The 25,525-nt window shown below is 40.7% G+C and overlaps 1 protein-coding gene across 4 annotated transcripts; it reads left to right on the top strand.

The window, feature by feature from the left end:
* The first annotated feature begins 108 nt into the window (after nt 1-108).
* Nucleotides 109-25,428, top strand: paics (phosphoribosylaminoimidazole carboxylase, phosphoribosylaminoimidazole succinocarboxamide synthetase). Of its 4 annotated transcripts, none has more exons than XM_052032040.1 (10): nt 109-136; nt 659-693; nt 1,325-1,522; nt 2,344-2,522; nt 4,163-4,342; nt 4,425-4,538; nt 5,633-5,716; nt 6,230-6,410; nt 14,384-14,542; nt 15,038-25,428. In XM_052032040.1, the coding sequence occupies exons 2-10, from the start codon at nt 678-680 to the stop codon at nt 15,196-15,198; spliced, it is 1,272 nt and encodes a 423-aa protein (XP_051888000.1). In that variant the 5' UTR covers nt 109-136; nt 659-677; the 3' UTR covers nt 15,199-25,428. The 4 variants fall into 4 exon arrangements, with proteins under 4 accessions (XP_051888000.1, XP_051887983.1, XP_051887992.1 ...); XM_052032023.1 differs by having other exon boundaries at nt 131-317; XM_052032032.1 differs by lacking the exon at nt 109-136 and adding an exon at nt 179-286.
* Nucleotides 25,429-25,525: the final 97 nt, after the last annotated feature.

Raw genomic sequence — 25,525 nt, 5'->3', positions numbered from 1 at the left:
GAAGGTGGTCACGGTGCAAATAAATGCAAAATAAATATCTGGTTTGTTGGGAGAATTCGCTGTAATCCTTTCGCTTTGTTATGTACTAATGTATTTCATCCTTATTTCAAACGTTTTGCCTCGATTCTGCGAGCAGGTCACTTTTGTTCTCGATACTTTTGTCTCTTTTCCCCCTGTATTGTTGTGGTACACCCTCCTCCATGCTGTAGAAGAAGAATCGGCGCGCGGGAGCTGGCCCAGTGGAATCTCTAGAAGTTTAAATCCGGGCTGTGTCGAGGTTGTAACGGTCGGTGGCTGGATGAGGCGGCAGCCCGGTGGTGAGTGGCGCCAGGCAACGCGCCACGGGCACGGCTCTGGACGGGAGGAGCTACCGCTGCTCCGGGCACCGCAACCGGGTCCTCATTACCTGCGCGGTTCCACATGGTTATGTCCGGTGTGGGACTATTGCAAGGAAACCCTCTGCATCTGTTGTTTTACTTGTATTAAACAGAAAGCGCTGACCCTCTCCTTATTTGTAGGTCGGCGACCGGGTGTTTGCGGATTTCTTACGGGCGTAAGCGAGTGATTTGATTCAAATGTGTGCGGGCGAGTAGTCTGAAGGTTGCGCGGGGGTGTGTGTGAGAGAGAGGGTAAATTCTGATTTTATTTAATATTTCAGAGTTGTAAAGTTACCCAAGATGGAGAAGGTTGAAGGTAAATGAAAATGTTTTCCTGCGTCTAGGTTCCACCATCTGCAGTCCTTTGTTTTGCTACTTGATCATTTCTCCTTCATAATGTGCCGCCTTTTAGTAATTGCTTTATTATGTTGTCACATGTACCGAAATAGTGGAAAGCTTGTGTTTTGCATGCCGTATGTAATTACATTGAAATAGTAAAAACGGATTTCAGAATCGTGTGTTGCGGTTACAGAGAAAGTATAGGTAGGCAAATAAAGTAAAAGGGCCACAACGAGGTAGATTGAGAGCTCGAGCTCATCTTTAAGCGTATGAGAGGTCCGATCAAGAGCCTGATAACAGCAGGATTGACCTGTCCCTGAGTCTGGGGGTTTCTGTTAAAATGCCGACGGAAAAGGGAATCTTCTTGAAATCTGTTGCGGTCTTGGGCCGCTCTCTGGTGCATCCCCTGATGAGAGCTAATGATGCCCCGGGAAATGGTCTCGCCAAGCAGCCGATTTCCAGTCCCAGCTAGAGCGACTCTGGAGTTCAGGTCTTATTTGGTCTGAAATAAGTGCATGATTTGGCTATTTATTTGTCTGTTGGTCAGTTCTGTCTTTGAATTTCATCCAATGACCTTTTTAACACCTGCAATTGAAATATTCTTTCAGAACATAAAATAGGGAAAAAACTGAATGAAGGAAAGACAAAGGAAGTGTATGAACTGCTGGATTGTCCAGGACGAGTGTTAATCAAGTCTAAGGACCAGATTACAGCTGGAAATGCAGCCAGGAAAGATCAAATGGTTGGTAAGGCCGCTATCTCTACCAAAACCACTGTGGCTGTCTTCAAACTACTGCACGATGCTGGTAAGAACAAAGAGACCTTGGGTTCAAGTACATTTGTTGCCTGAAAGTGGGAACATACAGGGTGGTGAGGACTGCAAATGGTATGTTTGCCATCATCAGCTAACATGGCAGTACAAGAGTTGGTTGTCATGTTACAGTTATATAAAATTTTAGTTAGGCTTCATTTAGAGTATTGTGTGCTGTTCTGGCCACTGCACTGTAGTAAGGTTGTGCTTAAGCGAGAAAGAGTGCAGAAAAGATTCACAGTGATGTTGCCTGGATGGAGGTCTTGAGTTGTCAGGAGAGATTGAATAAGCTCACACACACAAAATGCTGGAGGAACTCAGCAGGTCAGGCAGCATCTATGGAGAGAAATAAACAGTTGAGGTTTCGGTTGAAACCCTTCATTTTTCCCTAGAGTGAAGAGGGCTGAGAGGTGACGTGACAGAAGTATATAAAATTGAGGGGCATAAATAAGGAAGATAGCTAGTGTCTGTTTCTTGTGGTAGCGGTGTCTAAAACTAGAGGACATAGGTTAAAGGTGGGTGGGAGGAGGTTTATAGGGAGCCTTGGATAATTTTTTTTTCCCCACAAAGTAGTTGGTATCTGGAGGTGGTGGATGCAGGAACAGTAACAACATTTAAAGGGCATAAGGGGATATGGAATTAGTGTAAACAAATGGGATCACTTTAGCTAGGCATAATGGTTGGTATAGACACAGTCGGCTGCAGAGCCTGTTTCTGACCTGTGCAACTGAGTCTATAAGAGTACCTTGCTGCTGAAGTCTTTTTGAAGGGATTTATTTTTGAGTATTTGTGTTAATTATTTCTATTGTTCAAAAGGGATAAAAACTGCATTTGAGAAGCAGTGTGGAGAAACAGCATTTGTGGCAGCGAATTGTCACATGATTCCAATTGAGTGGGTCTGTAGAAGAGTTGCCACTGGCTCTTTTCTGAAAAGAAATCCTGGTGTAAAAGAAGGATTTAAGTTTTTTCCTCCAAAGATGGAAATGTTCTTTAAGGTATTTGTAAAACTTTAATATCCCTTATTCTGACTTTGTAGTTAGTCTTTTATATTGATAGTCTTTTTTTTGTTCTGTAGCTGCACAAGGACAAGGAAACATTGTAATGGGGTTGTTGATGCAATTCAACACTAAATATGACCAGTAAATTTGATTCTGAATGGATAGAGTTTTTTGCATTAACTTTCAGAACTTTTTTTTTCTTTTGCATAGTTGGAATGCTCTTTGGAAACTATTGAAGATTCAAATATTTTTCCTATTGCAATGTTGCTAAGTAGAGATGATGCTTTGAAACAAAAAAAGGAACCATTTTCTATAAACTTTTGTACTATGTACTTGTGGGCTGGCAGGCAGTTATCACAACTTTTAAAACTGACTTAGGCTTAATAAGCCAATAGAAAGCCTTCTGTGCTATAAGATTGTGAAGTAGCTGACGAAAATACAGGTGGACTCTGCATGCACTTTTCCTCAGTGATGTTCTCTGATTGGCTTGCTAATGATTAAAGCTGTGTATGATATTTAAAAGATGGATAATGAACAATAGGTGGAATCTAGTCATGGCAAGTGCAAAGTGGTGCAGTTGTGAGGATCAAAAAAATAGAAAATACCCAATGAATAATAGTGCCCTAGGGAGTATTGCAGAATAGGGGCCTTGTCCAAGGATCCCTGAAAGTGGCAGCAGGGGTAGATAAGTGGTGAAAGCAGAATATGGGCTACTTGCTGTTATCAGCTGGGATTTGGAACATAGGGCAGAGTGTGTGGTACAACTTTCTAAAACAGTGGTTAGGGCACAGCTAGAGTACTGGTATACAGTTCAAATCACTACTCCTATAGGAAGGATGTGATTACACCAGAGAAGGTGCAGAGGAGTTTCATCAGATGTTGTCTGGAATGGAGCATTTCAGTTGTAAGGAGAGACTGGGTTTGTTTTCCTTAGTTGGGGTGGGGGGGGGGGGGGAACCTATTGAAGTATACAGAATTGGGGGCCATATAGAGTAGCAGAGATTTCTAATACTAGAAGGCATAGGTTTAGGGTAAAGAATAAGAAGTTTAGAGGGGATTTGAGGAAGAATTTCTTTTCTACCCAGCAGGTGGTTGGAATCTGGAATACTCCCTGAAGGGGTGGTGAAGGCAGGTACTCATGGCAATTATGTATCTAGGTGAATACTTCAATTACCAAGGTATAGAAAGCTAAAACCAAGTGCTGGTAAATGGGATTAGTATAGATGGACACTTGCAGTCAGCATAGACTGGTGTGCTGAACTAACTATTTGTGCTATATGATTCTGACTTTTAAATGAAGTTATTAGTGTTGTCACTTTTGAAGTGAAGGAAAGCCAAGCACCAATATTTGACAGTCTCTCAAGCAGCAAAGAAATAATGACTGCTGAGGGATAAATATTGAATAGGGCGCAGGATCATCACAATAATGCCAGTGGTCTTTTGTGCCTTTTTCTAAAAAGAGCATTTGCATGATATCAAGTATTTGAAAGGTCAGCACCTCCAGCCATGCAGAAATCCTTCTGTTTGATTGTCAGCCTAGACTTTGTGCTCTAGCAACAGACATTTAATGAGATCCTCTTTTGTCTTGTGGTAGGAGATTCCTTATGAAATAACTAATTTTCAAGAGTTTCTTTTAGGATGATGCTAACAATGATCCACAATGGTCTGAAGAACAAGTGATTGAAGCTCGGTTTAACTGTGGAGGGCTGCAAATTGAGCAGTGTGAAGTAGACATTATGAATCGTACCACCTTGGCTGTATTTGAGATATTGGAGAAGGCCTGGGCAACTCAAGACTGTACACTTGTGGATATGAAGGTAAGTAATTATCTTGTCTATGAAAGAAGCAAGCTATATTACTTTTTTTTGCATGAACTAATTGACAGCTTCTTTTCGGCAGGTGGAGTTTGGGGTTTATGCTTGTACCAAGGAGATTTTACTTGCTGATGTCATTGACAATGATTCCTGGAGATTGTGGCCTTTGGGGGATCGAAGCCTCCAAAAGGATAAACAGGTTTGCATTCAGTCTGCGGCTTTGACTTTTTTAAACTAGGTTGGAGGGAAGACTCTCTGAAGAGTTGTGTAGCCTACATTATCTAAAATCCCAGATCTCTAATATTTGGTGAGATGATCTTCCTCAATACTTTGGGATTTTTGTCAGAGGCCAAGGCATCTGTCATAAGGAGGGGTGCAGGGAGATAATAAAGACTGGATAGCACGAGGCTTCTTCCTAGCCTGGCAGAGTTAAGGCGAATATTGCCTTGGATGTTTTTGTCCACTATGCTGGTCCCTGTGTTAGTCTTCTGTTTTCTAGTTTCTTCTTTGCAGGCTTCCTGTTTCTTCTAAATCAAAATTGTGTATACATCAATCTCATTAGCTTACTTTATATTAAATCATATTGCTCAATGTCTTTCTAGAATGGGTGTTTCTCCCATATTACAACTTTGGAGAGTGGAATGCAGTGCAAATTTCTGCTTTGCCCCTTTTTTTTTCCTGAACAACTCTGCCCATTCTTGAGCTCAGCTAGATTTAAAATCAAGTTTTGGGAGAATTGTATTAGAATGAAGGGTCTCCTCTTGCGATTGGAGTTTTCCTGCTTCATTGTTACTGTGAAACTTGTCAATGCTCATTTGTAATTTTTATAAATGCTTGCTATATGGATTAGATTTAGGGTAGTGAAATAAAATCAGCATTGTGGAGAAGTTTTAAGCACCATGATAAAGGTTGCTAATACTAACTGAAGTTGATGTCTGTGTTTTCCCCAATTTTGAAAACACAAATATGCTTCCTACCTAGAGAAGTCTCTGGTACCTTGCTCTCAACCAACTTAAGTACAGAATGCTTTCAGATTTTAGTTTTGCAACATGATTACTTTTGAAATTCCTGTCTTTAACTTTTAAGTGACGCAGGATACAGCTGGCTATTGTTTTCTTCATTAAGCTATTTAAAATAAGTACTTGTGTTGCTTCCTAACTGCAGATATAGTTTAGTTTTCAACAGTGTGTTGCCTTTTTTTTTAAATAAGTGTTTTGGTGTCACCAGTGATTAACAAACAGAATTTTGTCTATTTATGGAACTGCTGTGTTAGTTTGTATTTTTGCCTTTCAGGTTTATCGTGATCTCAAAGAAGTGACTCCTGAAGCTATGCAAATAGTCAAGAGAAACTTTGAATGGGTAGCAGAAAGAGTACAGGTATTATCAAAGTTTCTTTTAAGTTTATAAATCACTAGGCATATCTTTTATGGAGGTTGTGATTTGTCCGGTGGTTAAAGGAGGCACTCTTGTGTTTATTTCCATATTTGTCTGCCAACCTGATACGTCATTAAGTGTGGGAAGAACTAAATCTTGGAAGTCCAATATTTGTCATTCAGTTTCCAACACCAATATCTTCTCTCCCTTTCTAAAAGTTAGCCGACTACTATGTGCTCTTCGAATCTCCAGTCTTGACCATTCTATTGCTCTCCTGAATAACCACATTGTTTTTATTCTAAAATTTAAGCTAATCTGAAATTCTCCCCATAAGCATTTGTGCTGGACTGCATTAGTACCTGATCCAACAAATTTTCAAATTTAAAATTCTGAATTTATTGCCGTAGTACAAATGCATAAAAATGAAGAACTTGTTAATGGAAATACTTTCTCAATTCAGTTAATCTTTTGCACTAAACTGCATTAACTTGCTCATTGGTTCAAATATCCATACAGAATCTGCTGGTGACAAAGACTTCCGTTAGAGTGGTGGTAATTATGGGATCCAACAGTGATCTTGGTCATAGCCAAAAAATAAAACAAGCATGTGCAAATTATGGTATACCTTGTGAACTGCGAATTTCATCTGCTCACAAAGGTACAGATGAGACGCTGAAGATCAAAGCAGAATATGAAGGTAAGCAGAATAACAAATTTTGTGAATACACAAGTCTTGGGGGTGGGGTGTAAATGCTAACTCATAGTTTTTGTGCTACATTACTGAGCCTTGACTTTAGAAAGATCATGTACAATTGGGAATTTAAAAAGCCTAATTTGTGGATTTCTGTATTTTTTTTGAAAATATAAATACAACATTAAGTGCTGCTTATAAGTGGGAAGGAGGAGATCTCCAATTGATCTCACTACAAGATAGGTGAATTTTTGCATAAACAAGCTGTTCAATTGCTTGACCAATGACTGAATTAGTTGATTTGAAAAGGGTTCCCATTAGCTCTACCCAATTTTGTTCAAATTTTAAATTGATTTCTGCACTGCTACTTGTGGGGAAAATTGATTTTTTTTTAATCTCGTCTCCTTTCCAAATGGCTTCCAAAACACAATATCTGCAATCTTGATCTTGGAATCTCACAATCCAGAAGAAAATATTCAGTTCCATTCCATTTATATGCAATTCTTTTCCTTTTCATATTTTAAGTATTGCACAAAGCCTGTTGAACAAATCAGCTGAAATAAATGTTTAAATGTACTTGTTCATGCACTGCAGTGTCCTAACTTTTCCAGTTCATTTGCTTGCAGGTACTTTGTATGTTTCCTTTTTTAGTTTTAAAATACCCAAGAAAATGGGGACTAATAAATCTCTTGGCAGCAGATAGTAAAGTAAACTGGCAATAGTGGTAGGTGGCCTTGTTTCTGTTATTTCTAATTTTCTCCTCTCTTGCAATTTCCCACCATACATATTCTTTCTCTTGCAATTTTGTCCTCCATCAATTCCACCTTGGTCTTGTTTTCTATTTTCCTCCCTAAATTTTCACCCCTAACCTCTCCAGGGGATAGAAGATAGAAGATTTGACCAGGGGAAAAAGATAAATGGGGAATGGAAGCAGAGAATAGAATTGTATGCTGTCTTCTAGATGGGCATGTGTTCTGTTTATCCAACTCTTGAATTTTCTCCAAAAGTCACCACATACTCTCTGGCACTGGCAATCTATTTGTATTTACCATTACTAATGTGTATGATGAGTTGCATTTAAATTATCTATCCATTTGTTTATCTTTTAAAAGCACTGATAAATTGGGGTTGTTTCTGTGTAGTCATCCCCAAATCTCTGAAAATGCAAAAGGTTAAGGAATTTCCAGTGCAAGTCACTTGTGCAAACAAAAAATGTCATTTTTGCTTCTCTCCACGGATACTATCTGACTGCTGAGTATTTTGAGTACTTTGTTTTTATTTCAGCCTCGCAGCATCTGCTGCTTTTTTGATTATCAAATATATCTGCATATGTTTGCCACTTTTTTTTTTGAAAGATCATTTTGAAGCCAGGTTTGACCACAACACTGTCGATGCTTCCAATCAAAATACTTGGGAGTTTTTGTGAATTTTAGACCTTTTGAGGCTCTAATTGTGAACTTTGTTAAACACAATGTGTAATATTTTAAAGTTATTAAGCACTTAATGTCCTAAGAAAATCTACCATAAATCATTGCAAACAGCTAGTGTATTGTTTTTAATTTATTGTTACTCAAAATTGACTACAAATGTTCAACTGGATGCTGATTTGCATGTTCCTATTTTGTGATAACCCTTAATACTAGCCATTATCTTTGACTATCACAATTTTGTTTACTTCAACAGGATTAAGATTTGTCACTTCTTAGTTTTGTTTTACTTTCAAGATTTAATTTAAACTAACTCTACATGTATATTAAAACACAGTGAAATGCATCTTTTGCATAGAGTGTTCTGGGGGCAGCCTGCAAGTGTCGCCATGCTTCCAGCGCCAACATAACATGCCCACAACTTCCTAGAGGAAACCCACACAATCATGGGAGAATGTACAAACTCCTTACGGACAGTAGCCAGAATTGAACCCAGGGTGCTGGTGCTAACTGTTACATTACTGTGCAATAGATCTATTAATTAAATTGCATCCAGTACAAAGAAGCAATACCGTAACAGGCAAGAGGTGTTGTCTCTCCAACCCTATACTTTGTGCTTTTTCTTTGATTTTTTTTGCATTCTAACAATTTCCTGAGTTATCTTGCCTCATGTCTGTCTTTTGCTGATTAAGCTATTTCCTTATCTTTTTGTTTGCCTTTTCAGAGACTGAGCAACTCCTTGAATGAGACCTTTACACCAATTATCTAGAATTCTGTCATAAATGTTGCTTATCTCAGTGATGTGCCTCTTTTACCTTCTCCTTTGTTCTTGTTTCTGTTTCTTTATTAATATTCTGCCCCTCATTTGGTAGATTTAATATGCACAGTCTCACAGACTAAGTTTGTGCCCTGACTTTTACATTCTGCACACTAAACGTAATTCTGTTATGGTACATTTAATTTCAGAGTGTTATTTTTGTCCACTTGTATTTTGTTGCTTGAGCTTAAAATATTATAATAAAGTTAACTGATGCTGTAGAACTTTTATCTTAATGTTATCAATCTTTACAATACTGTTTCATTTTAGCAATACTGAAACACTGACATATAAGAAACACTTTAAAATAGGCTTGTACCTTTTAAAAATGTTGCACCATTCCTCTAAGCTACCTCTTTCAGTATCAGCTCTCCATTTTAATTCTGCCTAGCTTCTGCAGCTTGCAATTTGGGTATGTCTGTATACTTCTCAAGCCTTTTTCATAATACAAAAATTGCTTGCTTTGGACTGCTTTGTCATGTGTCAACCTTGCAATTATTAATGAAACAATTACAGGTATAATGCAAAAGAAAAGGGAAATAGTGCCTGAAGTGTGACACAGAATGCTAGATTTAATGTTTTTTTTCTTAATCTAATTAAGATGCATAATGTGAGTAAGTTAATCATCCAAGTGGCTTGTGTTGGGATCACCAGATTTTTTTTCCCTTTGTCACAAACCAGCAACAAAAGAAACACACTGAGCATGATTCAGTGTTAAAAACTATTTTATTAATCACTACTTATGATAATACGTAAAATAAAAGTAAAAATGTTAGTATGTTAGAATTCAAGAATGTTAAACCTCGAACGTTAACCCCAAAACTAAACTCTTTGTGTGTGTGTGTGACAAAGTCCAAAACTCCCAGTTCCGGAATGGTTCTTAAAGTTCAGTTCCGCAAGCCATAAGGTGAAACATGAGCAAGGGCTTCAACAACCACCGTTGTCTGAAGATAAGGTGTAGATGTAGAAAAACATAGAGAGAGTACATACGAAATCCAAATGTTCCACGATGGAACCCAAACGACACTCCAGTGTTTACTCGGTAGTGACTTCCTCACCCCGAAAAGCATCCGAACCGTGGTCGTCCACACACAAATACCTGTTTCCTTCTACAGGTCAGCAACAAAGTGAACTCCACCGGATTACTTCCAACTTCCATACATGGATTTCAGTGGCAAACACAGTTATTGTTTCTCATCCATCGATAGAGAAAACAAGCAGGCTGGTGTCTCTCTCCCTTCTCTCTCTCTCTCCTCCTTCTTCTTCTTCTTCTGACTTCTTCAACAACGTCATTACGTCCTTTATCTTCTATTGACGTAAACACGCCCCACACACACATACACACACTCTCTATCTTAAAGGGACTTTCACTGAGTCCATAACACCTTGTTCTTCCAGAGATTTATCAAAGTTGGAATACTGAACAAAGAACAGCTTGTCTAACTGTAATAGTATCATATGTAGTACATGAAATTATTTTCTGTTGAGACCTTGCTTTCACTGATGATTTTTAGCTTGGGGTTCATAATTGATTAAATTATAGTATAAAGAGATGCTGTCTGCTATAAAATTTTTACCAGTGTGTAATCAGAAAAGTTCATTAGCCTAAATCTTATTTTGGGATTCCTTAATTTAGGATTTGATAGGAAAGCAAAATGCATTCCACAAGAAATCTCTATCCTTGTGACCTCAATTATGGTTCATTACATGTAACTCTTGTACACTTCACCTCCTCTCAGCTTCTATCTACCTGAGTAGCTTTGCTGAAATTAGGAATAATGAAGTCATGATTCCACAAAAACAAACTCGTGGGGGGGGGAAGCTCAGCAGGTCGGACAGCATTTGTGGAAAGAGAAACTGTTAATGTTTAAGGTAAAAGTTCTAATTTCAGATTTACAACATCTGTAGTTTTTTATAGAACAATTACAGCACAATTCTGGCCCTTCGGCCCACAAAGCTGTGCTGAACATGTCCCTACCCTGGAAATTATTAGGCTTACCCATAGCCCTCTATTTTACTCAGCTCCATATACCTATCTAACAGTCTCTTGAAAGACCGTATCGTATCAGTCTCCACCACCGTTTCCGGCAGCCCATTCCACGCACTCACCACTCTGAGTAAAAAAACTTACCCCTGACATCTCCTCTATATCTACTCCCCAGCACCTTAAACCTATGTCCTCTTATGGCCACCAATTCAGCCCTGGGGAAAAGCCTCTGACTATCTACCCTATCAATACCTCATCATCTTATACACCTCTATTAGGTCCCCCCCCCCCACCCCACCATCCTCCATCCCTCCAAGGAGAAAAGGCCGAGTTCCCTCAACCTGCTTTCATAAGGCATGCTCCGCATTCCAGGCAAGCATCCTTGTAAATCTCCTCTGCACCCTCTCTATGGCTTCCACATCTTTCCTGTAGTTAGGCGACCAGAACTGAGCACAATACTCCAAGTGGGGTCTGACCAGGGACCTATATAGCTGCAACAATACCTCACGGCTCCTGAATTCAATTCCCCGATTGGTGAAAGACAATACACCATATGCCTTCTTAACCACAGAGTCAACCTGTGCAGCTGCTTTGAGCATCCTGCGGACTCGGACCCCAAGATCCCTCTGATCCTCCACACTGCCAAGAGTCCTACCATTAAGACTATATTCCGCCAACATATTTGACCTACCAAAATGAACCACTTCACACTTACCTGGGTTGAACTGCATCTGCCACTTCTCAGCCCAACTCTGCATCCTATCTATGTCCCTCTGTAACCCCTGACAGCCCTCCAAACTATCCACAACACCCCCAACCTTCGTGTCATCTGCAAACTTACTAACGCACCCGTCCACTTCCTCATCCAGGTCATTTATAAAAATCCCAAAGAGTAAGGGTCCCAGTACAGATCCCTGAGGTACACCACTGGTCACTGACCACTCAGAATACGACCCTTCAACAACCATTCTTTGCCTTCTGTGGGCCAGCCAGTTCTGGATCCACACTGCAATGTCCCCTTGGATCCCATGTCTCCTCACCTTCTCCATAAGCCTCGCATGGGGTACCTTATCGAATGCCTTGCTGAAATCCATATACACTACATCTACTACTCTCCCTTCATCGATGTGTTTAGTCACATCCTCAAAAAATTCAATCAGGCTCGTAAGACAGGACCTGCCCTTAACAAAGCCATGCTGACTATTCCTAATCATATTATACCTCTCCAAATGTTCATAAATCCTGCCTCTCAGGATCTCCTCCATCAGCTTACCAACCACTGAGGTAAAACTCACCGGTCTATAATTTCCTGGGCTATCCCTACTCCCTTTCTTGAATAAGGGAACAACATCTGCAACCCTCCAATCTTCCGGAACCTCTCCCGTCTCCATGGATGAGACAAAGATCATCGTCAGAGGTTCCGCAATCTCCTCCCACAGCAACCTGGGGTACATCTTATCCAGTCCCGGCGACTTATCTAACTTGATGCTTTCCAAAAGTTTCAGCACCACCTCTTTTCTAATATCTACATGCTCAAGCTTTTCAGGCCACTGCAGGTCCCCACTACAATCCCCCAGATCTTTTTCCATGATGAATACTGATGTAAAGTATTCATTAAGTACTTATGCTATTTCTTCCAGATCCATACACACTTTCCCACTGCTGCACTTGATAGGCCCTATCCTTTCGCATTTCATCCTCTTACTCTTCACATACTTGTAGAACGCCTTGGGGTTTTCCTTAATCCTGCCCGCCAAGGCCTTCTCATGTCCCCTTCTGGCTCTCCTAATCTCTTTCTTAAGTTCCTTCCTTTTAGCCTTGTACTCCTCCAGATCTCTAACATTACCTAGCTCTATGTACCTTCTGTATGCTTTTCTTTTCCTTTTGACTAGATTTATTATAGCCTTCGTACACCACGGTTCCTGTATCCTATTGTGACTCCCCTGTCTCATCGGAAAATGTCTATGCAGAGCTCCACACAATTATCCACTGAATATTGGCCACATATCTTCAGTACTTTTCCCAGAGAACATCTGTTCCCAATTTAATCTTCCAATTTCCTGCCTGAGAGCCTCATAATTCCCTTTACTCCAAGTAAACACCTTTCTAGCCTGTCTGTTCCTATCCCCCTCTAGTGCTAACGTAAAGGAGATAGAATTATGATCACTATCACCAAAATGTTCACCCACTGAGAGATCTGACACCTGACCAGGTTCATTACCCGATATCAAATCAAGCACAGCCTCTCCTCTTGTAGGCCTATCTACATACTGTGTCAAGAACCCTTCCTGAACACTCCTAACAAACTCCACCCCATCTAATCCCCTCACTGTCTGGAGATGCCAGTCGATGTTTGGGAAATTAAAATCCCCCATCACAACAACTCTGTTATTCTCATACCTTTCTAGGATCTGCTTCCCTATCTGCTCCTCAATAACCCTGTCACTACTGGGTGGCCTATTTTAAAAAAAAACACCCAGCACAGTTATCGACCCCTTCCTGTTCCTAACCTCCACCCACAGAGATTCCGTAGACAATCCCTCCACGACGTCTGCCTTTTCCGCAGCCGTGACACTATCTCTGATCAACAGTGCCACTCCCCCACCTCTCTTGCCTCCCTCCCTGTCCTTCCTGAAACATCTAAAACCCGGCACTTGAATCAACTATTCGGGCCCCGGAGCCATCCAAGTCTCTGTAATGGCCACCACATCATAGCTCCAAGTATCGATCCAAGCTCATCTGCCTTGTTCACAACACTCCTTGCGTTAAAATAGACACATCTCAAGCCTGTCTGAACACGTCCCTTCTCTATCACCTGCCTATGGTACTTACTCCTAGCTTCCTCTATTTGAGAGCCAAACACCTCTTCCCCACTCTCTCCAGTACAGATCCCACCCCCCAACAATTCAAGTTTAAACTCTTCCCCAGTAGCCTTAGCAAACCTCCCTGCCAGTATGTTGGTCCCCCTGGGATTCAAGTGCAACCCGTCCTCTTTGAACAGGTCATACCTGCCCCAAAAGAGGCCCCAATAATCCAGAAAACTGAATCCCTGCTCCTTACTCCAGTCCCTCAACCACGCATTTAACCACCTCCTCATTCTGTTCCTATACCACCTGTCGCTTAGCACAGGCAGTAATCTGGAAATTACTACCTTTGAGGTCCTGCTTCTCAACTTCCTTTCTAATTCTCTATAGTCTCTTTTCAGGACCTCATTCCTTTCCCTACCTATGTCGTTGGTACCAATATGTACCACGACCTCTGGCTGTTCTCCTTCCCCCTTCAGGATATCTTGGACACGATCAGAAACATCCCGGACCCTGGCACCTGGGAGGCAAACTACCTTCCGAGTTTCTTTCCTGCATCCACAGAATTGCTTTTGATTTTCATTTACTGGTGTTCAGACAATATTTCTCAACAAACTGGTGTTGTTGCAGTAATCTCTTATCTGACTTCATAATTTATACCACAATACCTTTTTCTGGACTTTATGTATTGATTAATGACGTTTCCACAAAAGGCATGCCTTTCAGCTTTGCATGCCTGCATTATGAACATTTAGTTCAATTGTTACTCGTGCAACAGATGTTACTTTTGACTTTCAAGACTAATTTGTGTTTTGCAGGAACATGCTTGTGTGTTTGGTTACTGTATTTGAAATTCGAGATGCAAGTGAAACTTGTGATGTAAACATAAAGGATTGGATTTCTGATAGCATTTACAAGTTCCACTTTTGTTTCTTAACTTTTAGGTGATGGTGTTTGTACTGTATTTGTGGCAGTTGCTGGTAGAAGTAATGGTTTAGGACCAGTGCTGTCTGGAAACTCCACCTGTCCTGTTATAAACTGCCCTCCCATATCTGCTGATTGGGGTGCTGAAGATATTTGGTCATCATTGCGAATGCCTAGCGGTAAGTTGTTGGGAATCCTCTGGACAGCTCCTTAGTTAATGTATCCAGCTTAATTTAGTATTAGTTGCATTGAAGAAATTTGTTGGACCTTGTCCTTATTAGCCTGTGTGTCAAGTATATCTGGATATGAAAGCTTGGTTAGAGTGAACATCACATAGACATGAAAAGGAAAAATTTCCTTTGGGTTACCACAAAGATCAGTGCTTCACTATTTACAATGTATGCCAAGGACTTTACCTCTTCATATGTAGTTACTTTACCAGTGCTTTTTTTTCTATAACTGAGATTGTTCATTGATGCATGGTAAAAATTAGAGGGAAGGCTCATTTAGTGTTTTTATTCAATCATTGTAGTTAGAATGGAGAATCTGGGGGGGGCGGGGGGGGTGGTGGGAGGAGAGAGGGGTGCCAATTTTATTTTTCTGTGGTAAAAATGCTTTTGTTCCTTTTGGAAAAGATGGACACTTTCTAAATGTACTACATATTGTTTTCCTAGGTCTTGGCTGCTCCACTGTTCTATTTCCTGAGGCAGCTGCCCTTTTTGCTGCTCAGATCTTTGGTCAGTTTGATCATTTAGTGTGGGCCAAGCTACGGGCAAACATTTTGAGCACTTGGATCTCTTTGAAGCAAGCTGACAAGCAGTTAAGAAACCTGTGATCAAAAAGTTGTACCTTATGAAAAGTTCTCAACTATTTTTAGAGAAACAAAGATGCTAATTTTGAAATTTAAAATGGTCTTCATTCAATATCAATATGCTGGTGATTTGGTTGTATTCTACCATGTCCCTTTAGAACAGTTTCTTCTGTAAATTTTAATAGGTTGCTTATGAATATGTGAGCTCTGTTACAGCAAATCCCTTTTTAGATATTCCTATTCTAACTGCTGAATAAAAATTCCATAAATAAACATCCACTTCATCTTGCCTTTTGAAATGACACAGGTATTCAAGTTAACGTTCCCATTTCTTTGAGTAAGATGCATTAATTAATCACTTAAGGAGTTACTCTAACAGAAGTGAGCTCTTCAACACCTTGGCTGAAGAACATTTTACCTTTTTCTAACAGTTTGAGCCATAGCTGCTGGTTCTTGCACCCTCAAACAAAATGCATCTGCTTAGATGTCAGCATTAGTATTGATATCAATGTTGGAGGGTCATCCTGCTACCATGGGGTTTCTTTCTCTTCCCTCTTTTTCCCAACGTGGCTGCATTAAGGCAGGTAAAGACTGTTGTAACTAATTTAAGGGATGATGTGTAAATGTGCATCAGCACTTGAGCTGGAGCCCCAACAGGATAAAATTGCAACAAGTTAGCAACTGCTTGAGTTGTTGGGTACAGTGGTCTTTCTGATATCAGAGTGTAAACTTGTTCAGGGGTTTGCTTATGTATTCATTATGAGAGTTACATTAGTCTTGCTACATTAGTCATTCGATTAGTCTTGCTGTCAAATGCATTGCAGGAACAGTGAAATTGTCTTTCTATTATAAACTAGTTCTATAAATAAGTTGCCGCTAGCTTTTATGGAGGCTCTACTGCTTCTTAACAAGTGGTGGGTGAACTTTGAACTACCTTGAATCAGTTGATAATTATTAACAAAAGTGCTAAGTGTTCTGATTGTAGTGGGACAAGCCCACTGACGGGGAAAGTAGAATGGCAGAAATTTTATTTTCCTTGGCGTATATGTGAAGGTGGTGAAAAATGAGGGCTAATGTTACTAATTAAGTAAGCACATGATAAAACATACCAGACAATGCATTTGAATGTTTTTTTTAAATCCATCATGATTAATATAGTTGTTAGGCAAAGATTCACTGTGTCATTTCAAATAAGACTCATTAACTTTTTAGTTTCATAACTCTTCTAGTTGCTTGCACAACTCTTTAGTTTACTTTCACGGCTTCCAAAACTCACTACTTGTATTCAGATATTGCCCACTCTTGATGAACCTGGATGCGGTTTGATCTTGCTGTGAGTCCCTGACTCTCCTCTTCAGTCGTTAGTCTCTGGAGTCATTGCTGTTGCTCATCTCATAAGGCATTTTTTTTTAATATATATTTCTTCACATACCTTCCAAACTTTATCCATATGAACATGTGTTTCCTTAACTTTTTCAAATTGTAATCTATCAGCTGTCCTGTCCCCAATGCCCCCATCTGCTTGTTCTGTCTTCTGGATAGCTCACAGTGGGATGTTTACAATGGGATAGTCCACAGGGCTATAAAGCTGTCTCGGCTATGTTCTGAATTGAGACTGAGGTGTCAATTATGTGATCTTCGTTTGCTGTGCCTCCTTGTTCTGTGGTTTCCAACATCTCTTCTGAGGCAGCAAAGTTTCCTCCCAAAGCCTGATAGGATATTTGGCATCACTCTGGCTGTTACACAGAGAGAAGATATTCTTGAATTCCCAATCTCATTATTTGGGAATAAGGGCTAAAGCAGCTGGAGACCTGTCTAAACTGCACTCTATTGCCACACAGTCCAACAAAACAATTTAATACTTGCATCTTTGTATTCAGGTCTCACAATAGCCTTTTTTTTTTGTTTACCAGTTATTTCCTCCACCTATCCTACAGTTAAAATCAGATTAAGATTAAATACAGATCCTTCCCAGGTTATGACAAAGTTCAGTTCCTGTGAACTGTTCACAACCCAAACAGTTTGCAAGTCAGAAATGTTTGCCACAACAAACTAGTAAAAACTTATTAGAGTATTTCTTCATATAAATTCTAGGTACATTAAAAGTTCAGAATGAACACTAGGAGCAAATTTCAAAAAGGGTAAAAGAGGCCTTACTGAAACATCAGAAACTTGCTCAGCACTGGAGGCCATACTGTAAAACTATAGTTTGCACAGGCAATTTCAGTGACAAACCTGCATTTATGTAGCATATTCAATAATGTAATATGTTGCAATGCACTTTGCAGGAGCTTAAGACAAAACTTGACATGAAGTATTAGGACTAATAACCAAAAGAGTGATCATATAGATGCAGTTTGAGAACAACCTTAAGAGTGTCCTATAGGTCTCAGGATGGAATTCAGATCCTTTGACATGATTTTCCAAATTATTCTTCAACATGCCATTTTAATATGTGAAACTTGACACAACCTAAAAGCTAATGATAACATCAACATAATATGTTTTGACATTAGTAAAAGTGCATATAGAACAACAGTAAATTTGTTTTAAAGTTCTGTAAAAACATTGTGCTCACCAGGCTCATCCTTTCAGGGGCCCTTTCTACTGCATAGATTACAAGGCAATAAGAGTTGAAAGATGAGTAACATTACTTGCACATAGTCTGCTGATGAAAATTTGGCTTATGTACAAACAACTGAAAACAGAACTGGGAAAAAATGTGCCGGACTCAAGGAGAAGAGAAATGGAAGAATGCAAAGTTCTGAAAGTTATACATTACCAAAAAAAAGAGTAGAGAGAAAACTTATTGGGATCAGTATTTTATCTCACACTATCCCATTCTCCCATCACTGATCTATATTTGATAGCAAGTAAAAGTACAGTTAGGAAGAGCATTGGTTGTCATCCTACATCAGCAACCTATTCAAATAATTCAATAGTTATGAAACATCAAATAATATTGCATGCAGAAGGATATTGGCCATAAAGAAAGGCAATGATATGTTATTAATTTAAATAGAAGGAAATGTTGCTTGCTTCAAGCCCAGATGACAGGAGAAGCAGGTTTAGTGAGACCATTTTTATGATTTATTACTAAGTCTGCACAGGTCTAATGTGCATTGTGTATAATTGGTGCCTCTCCCACTCTGTGTGTTTACAGTGGGCTGGTAATGTGATTACCATTGGCTGTGCAGAAGTCCCAAAAATCACAACACACCAGTGTTCTGGAGTGAAATGCCTTTATTTGAGGTTGAGTATAATAATCTTAATGTAACAGCTGACATCAGGAGCCCCTTTCTACCCCTCCTTGCCTATGTTATTTTCACAACTATTTTGGTAGCCCATCCCCTAATGGTCCCATGAAGAATGACTTCTAGTGAATAACTATTTTCCTGATTGCACTTCCTGTCTCAGCAGTCCACAGCCAGATTCTTTTGGTGGGGTGATTAGTTCCCTTCTACTTGACTGTAGTAACTTCTTGACTGAGGGATTTCACTTTTAAGGTAAAATCCCACTGCCACAAACAATTGAAGGTACAGATTTCATTTTGATTTGATGTATTTTCACACACTTCCCTCCCTGACCTTTGCTAAAAATATTTCAGCTACTTATCCTACTCCCCACACGTCTTCCTGTCTCACCTGTTATTACAGTCTTTATGCTGTAATATCATAATTTTAAATTATATGCCTGGTGATCAAATACATTTCAATGAGTTACTTCAATGTTTTTGATGTGGAAGAATGGTTCCACAAACTTTTACAAAGGGAGCACATTTTATGTGATAAGGCAACTTTGACATTTCAAGTAACTCCATGTATCTTAGAAACGTTCTCCTAGTATTGCAAATATCATCTCACATCAAGGAATACAATAATTGTTTCCTGGAAAAACAAAAGCACAAAACCAGTGCCTGTGATTAATACACATTCATCTGGAACTTGGATTATTTACCTGACTCAGGTCAGAACAGCTTCACTCTCTGTCAATGGTCTTCCTGTGACTTAAATATGCTTGCTGCTTAGATGGTGCTTGTGATAGGGTTGTTCTAGACTGGCCTCCTAAGATTCTCCAAATTGAAATTGAAGAAGCTGAATGTGCATCTTCCTCACAATGCCACATAATAAGGATAACTAATTAGACTCATGACAGGTCCTTGTTGTCCTTAACTTTCCCTTCAGATTTAGCTAATTTCAGCTGATTAATGTGGAACCATTCAACCTGCTTTAGCAACTGTATACACTAACAGGCTAGCCTTGTCCACTATAAGATAGGGTCCTTTTTATAGGGTTCAAACACTCCTACCCTTGCTTAATTTCTCACCATAGCCTGGCCCCCTACATTCACTCTTGAGCTTTGCCTGAAATGAGGTAGAGTCAATTTTGCTGATGAATTTTCCCTATGTTTTCGGCTAGTACTGATGTGTACCTGCTTCAACAATTTCTACAGCTCTTTTGTGGAAGTTCTAATTTACCTTAGTCGTTTGTCAGTTAATATAAGAAGAACCAGTAAACATGTCAAAGTACATATGGATTCCCTTGCTACCAACTCATTGGAGAGTATCCACTTACCTTTTAGGTGCTGCTTCTGATCCACCTTAGAAACAGCAGAAGTACCTCAACTCATTTAATCCACAATCCCTGATGACAGCAGGTTATGAATCATGTGCCATTTCCCTTCTATGCCTACTAACATTGGGGTGGCCTGTAAAATGTCTTCTCTGGTCAGACTAATCCTGGGGGGTCCTTGCCAAGATAACACTTTCTTGAGTTTGCAATGCTGGGAATCCTTTGCAGGGGAATGTTCCCGCCCATATGAAGTTGTTCATCAGCACCATTTTATTATTACCTATTTTTAAGAGGTTGGCACAGGCCACAATAAAATGAATTTGGACACACTGCCTAGGCCCCTCTGCCCTAATAGTGCTTTGATTTTGAGGGGTTGGTTTGTTGGCTGCACACAGCAGATAATTTTTGCAGTAATCCTGTGGGGCCACCATCTCACTTCTATCAGTCAATTTCCAGTCACTTCGAGCTCTAAACAATCAACTCCTGGCAGCTCAAGCTAACTACAAGAACTGTTCCCAGTATACCTCCAGCACTACGTCTCCTTTACATCTTTTAACTGCAAGTCACTACTCCAAAAGCTAGTTAAATGGTTAGTTTTGTTTCCCACTTTCAAAGACTCCTGTCTCCTTGGCCTCTTTAAGATAGGATTTTTAAAAAAAGATTTCTTTATTAGTCACATGTACATCAAAACACACAGTGAAATGCACTTTGGGTAGAGTGTTCTGTGGGCAGCCCGCAAGTGTCGCCACGCTTCCGGCGTCAACCCAGCATTCCCAAACTTCCTAATCTGTACGTCTTTGGAATGTAGAGGAAGCCAGAGCACCCGGAGGAAACCCACACAGACAGAGGGAGAATGTACAAACTCCTTACAGACAGCAGCTGCAATTGAACTCAGGTCACTGGTGCTGTAATAGCATTACACTAACCACTACACTACCGTGCTTGAACTGCTTTCAACACCATATCTTCCCATTATACTTTCATGAGGTCCAGCAGTATAAAGATTGTATTGCTTGGCACTGGTCACAGCAGTCCCAATACTAACTGATGTGGATACCTTGGGAATTTTTTTTCTGCTGCCCCCCTCCTTTATCAGCCTTATTGTTCCCTTCCCACTGAGACTCAAATGGGCTTTAACTTTCAGGATATAGTACTGCTTTCCACATCTGTGATTGTTCTCAGCAGTCTTGCTGTAATTGGGGTTTCTGTCCACAGAGGTAAAACCTTTTCTCAACCATAGTCTTAAGTACACAGAGTCTGAGCACACTGCATGTGGCACATGAAACACTATGGGATCTATCAGCATGTATACACACTAGCCAACTCCACCTGTTGGGCACTACAAAGTAGGCACTTTAAAAGCCAATTCTTTTCCTCACTAAGGGTCGTAAATTCCACATCCTGTTTTGCTCTCCCCCTTTATATAACTCAACCCATCCACATACACAAACATCTCTGCCTTCTGGTAGTTTGTGACATATTCCAGGAAGTGGCTATAAAGAATTTGCCTTCCCATCCTGCACAAATCAAGCTTTAGAAGGCATTGACCTGCAAGAGATAGAAAAGCTATGCAAAGTGGGGAGTCAGCAAGTCTAGACAGAGGCTTCTGGGTTTTGCCCTCAAGCTTTTAGAATATTGATGATATAAACTAGCATGTTTCAACAAAGACGTTTGAAATGTCAAATTTTTTTTTCATATGCTCCCTTGGTAAATGTAAAATTCCATAGAGCCATTTTTTCATAACAAAAATATTGAAGTAACCCAATGATCAACTCCACCCATCTCACTCATCATACACCCACTCAGTCATTACTGGAGGGTAGGATTAAGAATGGGACATAGAACAATACAGCACAGTACTGGCCTTCAGCCCACGACATTGTGCGAACACTTTATCCTATTCTAAGATGTATCTAACGCTTCCTTCCCACATAGCCCTCCATTTTTCTATCATTCAAGTGCCTATCTAAGAGTCTCTTAAATATCCCTAATGTATCTGCCTCCACCACCTCTGCCAGCAGTGCGTTCCACGCATCCACCACTTTGTGTAAAATACTTACCTCTGACATCTCCCCATACCTTCCTCCAATCACCTTAAAATTATGGCCCTTCATGTTAGCCATTTTCGCCCTGGGAGAAAGTCTCTGACTGTCCAATCGATCTATCCTCTTATCTTGTACACCTCTATCAAGTCACCTCTCATCCTCCTCCTCTCCAAAGACAAAAGCCCTAGCTCACTCAACCTATCCTCATAAGACATGCTCTCGAATCCAGGCAGCATCCTGGTAAATCTCCTCTGCACCCTCTCTAAAGCTTCCACATCCTTCCTATAATGAGGTGACCAGAACTGAACACAATACTCCAAATGTTGTCTAACCAGAGTTTTATAGAGCTGCAGCATTACCTGGCAGCTCTTGAACTCAATACCCCAACTAATGAAGGCCAACACACCATATGCCTTCTTAACAACTCTCATCGACCTGTGTGGCAACCTTGAGGGATCTATGGACACAGACCCCAAGATCATTCTGTTCCTCCACACTGCTAGAAGTCCTGCCATTATCCTTGTATTCTGCCTTCAAATTCGATCTTCCAAAGAGTATCACTTCACACTTTTCCAGGTTGAACTTCTGCCGCTTCTCAGCCTTGCTCTACATCCTATCAATGTCCTTTTGTAACATACAGCAACCTTTTACACTATCCACAACACCACTGACCTCTGTATCATCAGCAAACTTACTAACCCACCCTTCCACATCCTCATCCAAGTCATTTATGAAAATCACAAAGAGCAGGGGTCCCAAAACAGATCCATGTGGAACACCACTGGTCACTGACCTCCAGGCAGAATACTCATCATCTACCACCACCCTCTTTCTTTTACAGGACAGCCAATTTTCAATCCACACAGCCAAGTCTCCCTGGATCCTATGCCTCCTGACTTTCTGAATGAGCCTTCCATGAGGAACCTTATCAAGCACCTTACTAAAATCCATGTACACCACATGCACTGCTCTACCTTCAATGTGCTTTGTCACATCCTCAAAGACCTGCCCCTCAGAAAGCTATGCTGATTGTCCCTAATCAGCATATGCTTCTCCAAATGCCCATAATTCAGTAATTTGCCCACCACTGAAGTAAGACTCACTGGTCTGTAATTCCCAGGGTTATTTCTACTCCCTTTCTTGAACAAAGGAACATTTACCACCCTCCATTCATCTGGCACTACTCCCATGGCCAGTGAGGACGCCAAGATCATCACCAAAAGTGCAGCAATCTCTTCCCTTGCTGAATACTGAAACAAAGTATTCATTAAGGACCTCCCCTACCTCTTCTAACTCCAGGCACATTTCCTCTTATCCCTGTTTGGTCCTACCCTCACTCTAGTCATCCTCCTATTCTTCACATACGTGTAGAATGCCATGGGGTTTTCCTTAATCCTATTCGCCAAGGCCTACTATGCCCCTTTCTAGCTCTCTGAAGTCCATTCTTAAGCTTCCTCCCAGCTACCTTGTAACTCTCCAGAGCCCTGTCTGAAAGTCCATTCTTAAGCTTCCTCCCAGCTTTCCAGAGCCCTGTCTGATCCTTGCTTTCTAAACCTTAGGTAAGCTGCTTTCTTCCTCTTGACAAGATATTCTACGTCTCTTGTCAACCATAGTTCTTTCACTCTGCCATCCTTACCCTGCCTCAATGGGACAAACCTACCCAGAACCCCATGCAAGTACTCCTTAAACAACCTCCACATTTCTGTTATGCACTTCCCCAAGAACATTTGTTCCCAATTTACACTCCCAAGTTCCTGCCTAATAGCATCATAATTCCCCTTCCCTAATTAAATACTTACACTGCTCCTATCCCTTTTTACGAAGGCTATGGTAAGGGTCCAGGAGTTATGGTCAGTCTCCCAAATGCTCTCCCACTGGGAGATCTGAAACCTGATCAGGCTCATTGCCTAGTACTGGGTCCAGTATGGCCTCTCCTCTAGTCGGCCTGTCCACATACTGTGTCAGGAATCCTTCCTGAACATTCCTAACAAACTCTGCCCCATCTATCCCCTTTACACTAAGGAGGTGCCAATCAATATTAGGGAAGTTGAAATCACCCATGACAACAACCCTGTTATTTTTGCACCTTTTCAAAGTCTGCCTCCTGATCTGTTCCTCAGTGTCTCTGCTGCAATTGGGGGGTCTGTAGAGTACTCCTGATACAATAATCGCTCGCTTCCTGTTTCTGACTTCCACCCACACTGACTCAGTAGATGATCCCTCCAGGAGGTCCTCCCTTTCTACAGCTATGATACGGTCCCTGATCAGCAAAGCAACTCACCCTGCCTCTTATCTCCGTCCCTGTCCCTTTTGAAACATCTAAACCCCAGAATATCCAGCAGCCGTTCCAGCCCTTGTGACAGCCAAGTCCCTGTAGTGGCCACAACTTCACAGTTCCCTGTACTTACCCATGTTCTAAGTTTATCACCCTTGTTCCTGATACTTCTCACATAAGACACACTTCAGTCCATCCAACTGACTGCAATTTTGCCCTTTCAAATGCCTATCCCTCAGTCTTTTTACACACTGCATCTACTTGTACACTAAATGCACCAACCTCTATATCAGATTCCCATCCCCCTACCAAACTAGTTTAAACCCTCCCCAGCAGCTCTAGCAAACCTGCCCACAAGAATATTGATCCCCCTCCAGTTCAGGTGTAACCTGTCCCTTTTGTACAGGTCATACCTTCCCCAGAAAAGATCCCAATGATCAACAAATCTGAAACCCTGCACCAACTCCTCAGCCAAATCAACCTATTCTTTATCCTCACTGGCACATGGCACAGGCAGCAATCCAGTGATTACTACCCTTGAGGTCCTGCTTTTCAGCTGCCTACCCAAGCTCCCTATATTCCCTCTTCAGAACCTCATCTTTTCCTACCCATCTCATTGGTACCAATATATACCATGACTTCTGGCTGTTTGCCCTCCTTCTTCAGAATGCTGTGGACCCAATCCAAGACATCCCAGACCCTGGCACCTAGGAGGCAACATACCATCCAGGAGTCTTTCACGTTCACAGAATCTGTCTGCGCCCCCCCCCCCCCCCCCCTTTACTACTGAATTCCCTATCACTACCGCTCTCCTCTTCTCTGCCCTTCCGTTCTGTACCACACAACCAGGCTCAGTGCCAGAGACCTGGTTACTGCAGCTTTCGCCTGGTAAGTCAGATTCCTCCCCAAAACCAGCAGTATCCAAAGCAGTATATCTGTTATTCAGGGGAATGGCCACAGGAGTACTCTGCACTACCTACCTATCAAATTCTCAGACAGAACGATGGAGATATGAGTAAAGGCACTAACTGAAGCAGTATTAACAGCAAATCTTAATTAGTCAGGTGAATGACACACCTGCAAAGGCATCTGGGAAACAGAAGGTGGGTTTCGATCACAGGTCCACAACTATTTTGTGGCAGCTCAGCATACCAGTACCGAAAATGTAGGTGCAGTCAGCCACTCTTCCTGCTTATATTGCTACAATTGCTCTGAGATTTTAAGTTTTGTAAACATGGAGATGGAATAATACAATTTGCTATCTTTGAAAGCTAAAGTGGTAAATAACTATTCAACAAGTGAAAATAGTAAAAAATGTGACAGGTTAAAATAGTGTTTTTAGACCTATGCACTACAGAATAATTGAAGCATCTATCCTGTCATCAACATTAGACATCAAGTCTGTAGAAAAATATATCAAGATTAAGTTTTAGGCACACAGTGAAATGAACCTCCTTGAT

Source organism: Pristis pectinata, chromosome 2 (genome assembly GCF_009764475.1).
Source record: "Pristis pectinata isolate sPriPec2 chromosome 2, sPriPec2.1.pri, whole genome shotgun sequence".
Taxonomy (NCBI): domain Eukaryota; kingdom Metazoa; phylum Chordata; class Chondrichthyes; order Rhinopristiformes; family Pristidae; genus Pristis; species Pristis pectinata.
This window is presented reverse-complemented; position numbering and strand designations above follow the sequence as displayed.

Bases quoted from the DNA above. Each gene is read 5' to 3' on its own strand.
- paics (XM_052032040.1), top strand. The intron at 4,539-5,632 runs GTTTGCATTCAG...TTTGCCTTTCAG, and splicing joins GCCTCCAAAAGGATAAACAG to GTTTATCGTGATCTCAAAGA. The intron at 6,411-14,383 runs GTAAGCAGAATA...CTTAACTTTTAG, and splicing joins GATCAAAGCAGAATATGAAG to GTGATGGTGTTTGTACTGTA.